Here is a 5,505-nt window from a genome sequence, read left to right on the forward strand (position 1 = left end):
ATTTTGTTTGTATATGAGAAGATTTTGTAAAAAAATTTCGGTTGTGAATATTATAAATTTTGTATTGGAAAATTTTATGAGAGATAGTCAATTTTTTTATATTCTTTAATAAATTATTTATTATTTATATGAGGATATTTTGATAAAAAGTGTTATAATGTAGGAATAGAGAAATAAATGATGAGATAAGGTTGATGCAGTAAGAATGTAATATTTTAAACTTTTTAATTTGTATATGTAAAATTTTAAACTCCAATTATTTTGATAGGGAGTAACATTTGTTCTCAATACGGCAACAATTTGTTTTGTCACGTTGCTGAGTTGCTCTGGCGGATCCTCCCCGGCTGTACTTAAAACAGTTTCATGGAAACCAAACAAGAAAGAAACAGATATAAATGGTTTGATCAATATATTTACTGAGCTTGCTTCAAGGCAATCGAAATTTGTTCTATATGATTATTCTTCAATGTTTGTATTAGATGAGTTGAGCCATAAAAACGTTTTGAATCAAGTTTTTCCGTCTGACATCTGCTGCCATATTTTTTATGTCTAATATTAAACTTACAATTTGAGCCTTTCTCAACAAAAATCAATTCTTTTCACCTATCTTCCTAGAGTCGACAAGAACCTAAATGATAAACAATAAGTTACAAACTGAATCTATGTACAGACACTGTCACTCCCCCGAACTCTCCCAGGAGCTTCCGAGATTCGACGATACGTCATGCACCAAAACCCGGATTATCTTGCTTTCACCCGATGATCTTGAAACATACATACACTCCTGCAGGTCTGCATCACAGGCAATCAAAACCCATTCATTATCATCATCCATGTACTTGACATCAAATGTACCTATCTCAAGTTTCAGTCTTTTGGCAACTTCCTCTTTCAATTCCACAATGCCACAGTTCAAAGAGACCCTAAACCTTATGATATCTTCTCTATATGTTGCCTTGATAGTCACAGTTTTCATTTCTTTTCTAGCTGCGAAAGGCGTCACCGATTTATTAGTAGCTTCCATGCATTGTTTAGGAGCCAGATATGAACATGGAAGGTTATTCCCATAAGGTTCTGGAGCTATATCCTCCAAAATGGCCTCAGCTACGGAAGGACACAAGTTTCTCAAGTCTTTTGAACTACCTGCATCCTCTATTAGCATCCCTCCAAACGGCTCTTGAAGTTCTGCTAAGATATTGTCGGGCAAACGGTGAGCAGTTGGCGAGTTGAATGCATTAGTTGGCTGCACTCTCGACTCCGGCGATCCCCTCAACACAACATATTGATCATTATTGGATGGAATGAATGGATCTTTTACTGTTGGAATTTCATCCTGGGGACTATCATGGCACGAACCATGAGAAGTAGGATTTATGCTATCTTCACTCGAGATACTCCTACTTCGAGTCCTTTTTCGGTCCTTGCCAAGACCATGTTTTCTTCCTTCAAGCAATTGATCTTCCAATACAATTGGTATGTTTGTTTCTTTAGGGGTATAAAGTTCATTCTCTTTCATCTGAGGCTCTGATGATCTAATGTTTAATGAAGCTTGCTGGCTGGACTTGTTCGGAGTAGAAGGGTCGAGAAAAGAACCAGCAACAGGAAGTTGATTAGCGTTGAGAGAATTCAAATCAAACGTCCCTTCAGCCCCTTGGACAGATTCAATAACACGCTTGAGCTTTGACAGCGAACGGTTAACCTTGTTGATCTTTCGAGACGGCCAACGGGATATCCCATGCTGCCTGCATATGCGCTTCATTGTAGTAGGACAAACTGTATAACAAGAACATATCCAAGAACTGTGTTAGAGCTACTACTTTCTTTCATGTTTCTTTAGATAAAAAGCTGCTACTAATTTTTGTTATAAAGATACAATGTGTTAAGTTTTGATAATTGTAGTAGTCTTCGTTTTGTAGTTAATCTTAGATTTTTTTGTTGTTGCAAAATCAGATATTAATCTTAGATGGATATACATTTCAAGCTAGCAGCAGACTCATAAGGATAATAGTCTGTGTAACACAGACACGTCAGACTTAAGGTGTGTCTGGATTCCGACACAGACACATGTTGTTCCATTCAATTATATCCATTTTTAAAATTATTTTCGGGCAGTGTTGTGTTATGGCCTTTCTATGTCAGTGCTACATATATAACAATTTTATCACACTATATGTGAGGGTATGAACGTACCGCCAAGGCTCTTTGCAGCATCTTTAAGACTCCCAGCGAAGTAACGTTGTAAAACTTCAAGACTAATTGATTTCTCAGTTTTTCCACGTTTTCTCTCTGAGGGTTTCTTTATGTTTTTATTCCCTAAAGAGGACACCGGATCAATGCTTCCAACATTTTCACCATGAATCTCTAATGGATCACGCGGTAACTCCTCCTCCTCCTCCATATTTGGCGAGGCATCGGGTATAGGTGGTGATTTAATAGATTGAGCAATTGGAATAGATTCGATTCTAAGACGGATGCCTTCATCTGTTGCTTCAATAATTTCAACTGGACCATTTTCCTCAAGTTCAACGCCAACAGCAATACTAAGACTCTGAAAATGCTGTTTCATTGTTGCCAATATAGATCCCAAGAGTGTCTTCTGTTCATGAAATTCGGTGATTGCAGGAGGCAGAAAAAACTCTAATACATAATCGTCATTTCCCGTATGAAAACTCCGCAAACAGATTGCAAAAGAGCCTGCTAACCCAAACATGAGAGCATAATGAACCAAAGGGTAATCTGTTTTGCAGAATTTTGTAATGTTTGTGCAGAAGCTCATGTTTTGGGACAAAAAAGCCCTTCCAGCAACACCTTGACCATGTTGCAAGTGATGTTCGACACACGCCTCTCGAAAACCCCATAAACGAGCATCTATAATATAGGCTGCTACCTCAGTTGTAGACATGCAAACTTGCCCCATGCAACTACCATCAAAACTCGAACAACTTTTCTTGAAACCGCCACCATGAGCCAAAACACTCCTATGCCTACAGGGAACCCATGTTTGCGCGAGAGGTAAATTATGAGTTTCACACACAACTGTCAATATCTCCAAGATCTCGGATAACGCATTTTGACGCCCTTCATTGCAAATCTGGTTTAAAAGCATTGCCAAGTTATATCTGTGGGAACAAAATAGGTTTATGCGGCAGTATGATTAATTATGTTAGTGTAAAACTATTTTACACCGACAATGAATTAAACTCTACAAAAATACCTGAGTGAATGGATGGTCCAAAATTTCCGAACTCCTCAAATTTACTGCCTGAAAGGAAACCAAAAGCAAGTGATTGAGTATGTTTACAGACATCACATGGTAATCAATCACCAACATAAGAAAAACCGTAAAGCTTAGATAGTAAAGTTGAAAGAAACTCAACCTCAAGGGCTTTGCAGATTTTTTCAACCTCAGGAGCATAGTTAATCTTCAGTGAAGTCATAATCAACTCTATCACACCGATACACGACTGCAACGAAGGTTCAAACACAGGCAAAGCCAAGGTTCCACGAACGTTGTAATGTTGAGCATGATCTCGACGTGGATACTCTTTACTAGAATAATACAGAACATTAGGTGACCATTCCGGTAGTTTCTGCTGGAAGACTCGACCAGGAAGTCCTAGAGTTCCATCATTCTCTCCATCCACCGAAAACTTGTACATCAGGGAAGCTGTTCTATACTGATTGAGTCCATTACTATGCGGATCAAGCACAAAGGGTTGACCTGAAGTTGTAAGTTCATACCGATTACCATTCCTCACCGGCGCCCAAACCTGAGCCAGAATATTCAGTTCTGTCCATTCTTTGAAGTAGCGAAGCGCTTGTGTCATCTTTTCCTTGATTGCACAATATCCATCCAAATTTTCTATTGGTGGCATCAGCGGTGGCAAAAATGTTTTGATGTCATCGTTCTCGACTGGCTTCTCAGTTATTGAATTCGAATCACCTGAATAACAGTAGCTTTAGTTAGAAGAAATGCAGCACCTATAAACTTCAAAAAATACATGTTTAGCAGCACCATATGGCATGGGCTAAATTATGAAACTTCATTATTAAAAAATACATAGTTCATATTACATTTTCGAATCAAACAAAGAAAAATTGGTTGAATCAGTTCAATTTACAGTCAAATTGGGATTAGGCAAGTCCAAAAGATGATAAAAAAATTCAAAACTGAAGTCAACATAAAACCAATCAGAAAGGAACCTAACCAAACAAAACAAAACTTAACATACAAGAGAAGATCTTGTGGCAATCAGAGAAAGCTGAAGCTGCAAGCTTGGCATGTTTGTCATCTTCTCCATCACTAAAAACCCATAGAGGAGAGGAAGGTTGATCAGAGATGGTGGAAAACAGAAAAGGTGACATAGGGTTTGAGATAAAAGACATGTGATCCAAAGGCCATGAAGTTTCTAAATCCAGATCAAAATCCATAGCACAACCATGTTCTTCTAATGATGTTTTTGTTTTGGGAGGAAAATCTTGATTTTCTTCCTCAGATTCTGACATTTTTTTTCTCAAAGTGGTGTTTGTGGGTGTGATGCAAAAGTGATAAAGATTGAAACTTTGTGAAGAGCAAGCAAATGGGTTAATTTGATGAATCCTTAGAGAGTTCAATGGTTCTTCCACTTGCAAGTTGAGACAAAAGGGTGAATAAATTATTCAATAATTAAAAAAAATGAAGAGAAAAATATGATTAAATAATCATTTTATCCTTCCATCAGAAAAATATTAATTTTTGTGTCTACAATTTTGTACATTGGTGTTGTGGGCACCAACCAACAAAAGGAGGGGCACTTGCACTTGTCTTTGTCTATGATTATTTTATTTGTACAAAAGTTTGAAACCACTAGGGAAGAGGAAAGGAACCAAAATAGAAAAGAAAAGAAAATTTGACTACGATTGGTGGGGAAGATTTGAAGACCAAGAAGATAATTATGTGTTATGTGGTTGTAGCAGGATATAACTGATTTGTCTGTGTTGTGCTTGTGTGCATGAAAATGCAATTTCTTTCTTGTTCTGAAAATGGGTGGTTTGAATTTAATGGTACACATGATAAGAATATGCCATGGGATGAGACCACAACTTTCTTCTATTATAATGAGATATTCTTTAAGAAATGCTTGATATTTTGCTGTAGAACATTGTTTTTCTCTTTAAGAAGATTACACAGGAATAAAAGATTGATTTGAGTAGCATAATAAAGTGGTTATAAATAGTCGTGATAATTCAAGTCACTCGGTAATTTATGATATATTGTCCTTTAAGTTAATTTAAGTTTTGCTTTAGTCCCTTAATAAAAAAACGTTACAGTTTGGTCCTTTAATATTAGTTCCGTTAATATTATTGGTCCCTTCCGTTAGTTTAACTTAAAAAACGTTAATATTTGTCAACGTGGCGTGCCAACTATGTAATGATTCAACAAAAGGATTAAAAAAATCATTATTTAAGGGTATCATTGTATCAGACATGCTAATTATTTCTTTCTTGATATTCAAACATGATTTC

The 5,505-nt window shown here is 36.6% G+C and overlaps 1 protein-coding gene across 1 annotated transcript; it reads right to left on the minus strand.

Moving 5' to 3' along the window:
* Nucleotides 1-484: 484 nt before the first annotated feature.
* Nucleotides 485-4,750, minus strand: LOC127091478 (protein NLP7). Its single transcript, XM_051030124.1, has 5 exons — nt 4,233-4,750; nt 3,378-3,943; nt 3,215-3,262; nt 2,191-3,091; nt 485-1,773 (listed from the first exon to the last, which is right to left on the minus strand). The coding sequence occupies exons 1-5, from the start codon at nt 4,504-4,506 to the stop codon at nt 677-679; spliced, it is 2,886 nt and encodes a 961-aa protein (XP_050886081.1). The 5' UTR covers nt 4,507-4,750; the 3' UTR covers nt 485-676.
* Between the last annotated feature and the right edge of the window lie 755 nt (nt 4,751-5,505).

This window comes from Lathyrus oleraceus, chromosome 6, assembly GCF_024323335.1.
Source record: "Lathyrus oleraceus cultivar Zhongwan6 chromosome 6, CAAS_Psat_ZW6_1.0, whole genome shotgun sequence".
Lineage (NCBI taxonomy): Eukaryota > Viridiplantae > Streptophyta > Magnoliopsida > Fabales > Fabaceae > Lathyrus > Lathyrus oleraceus.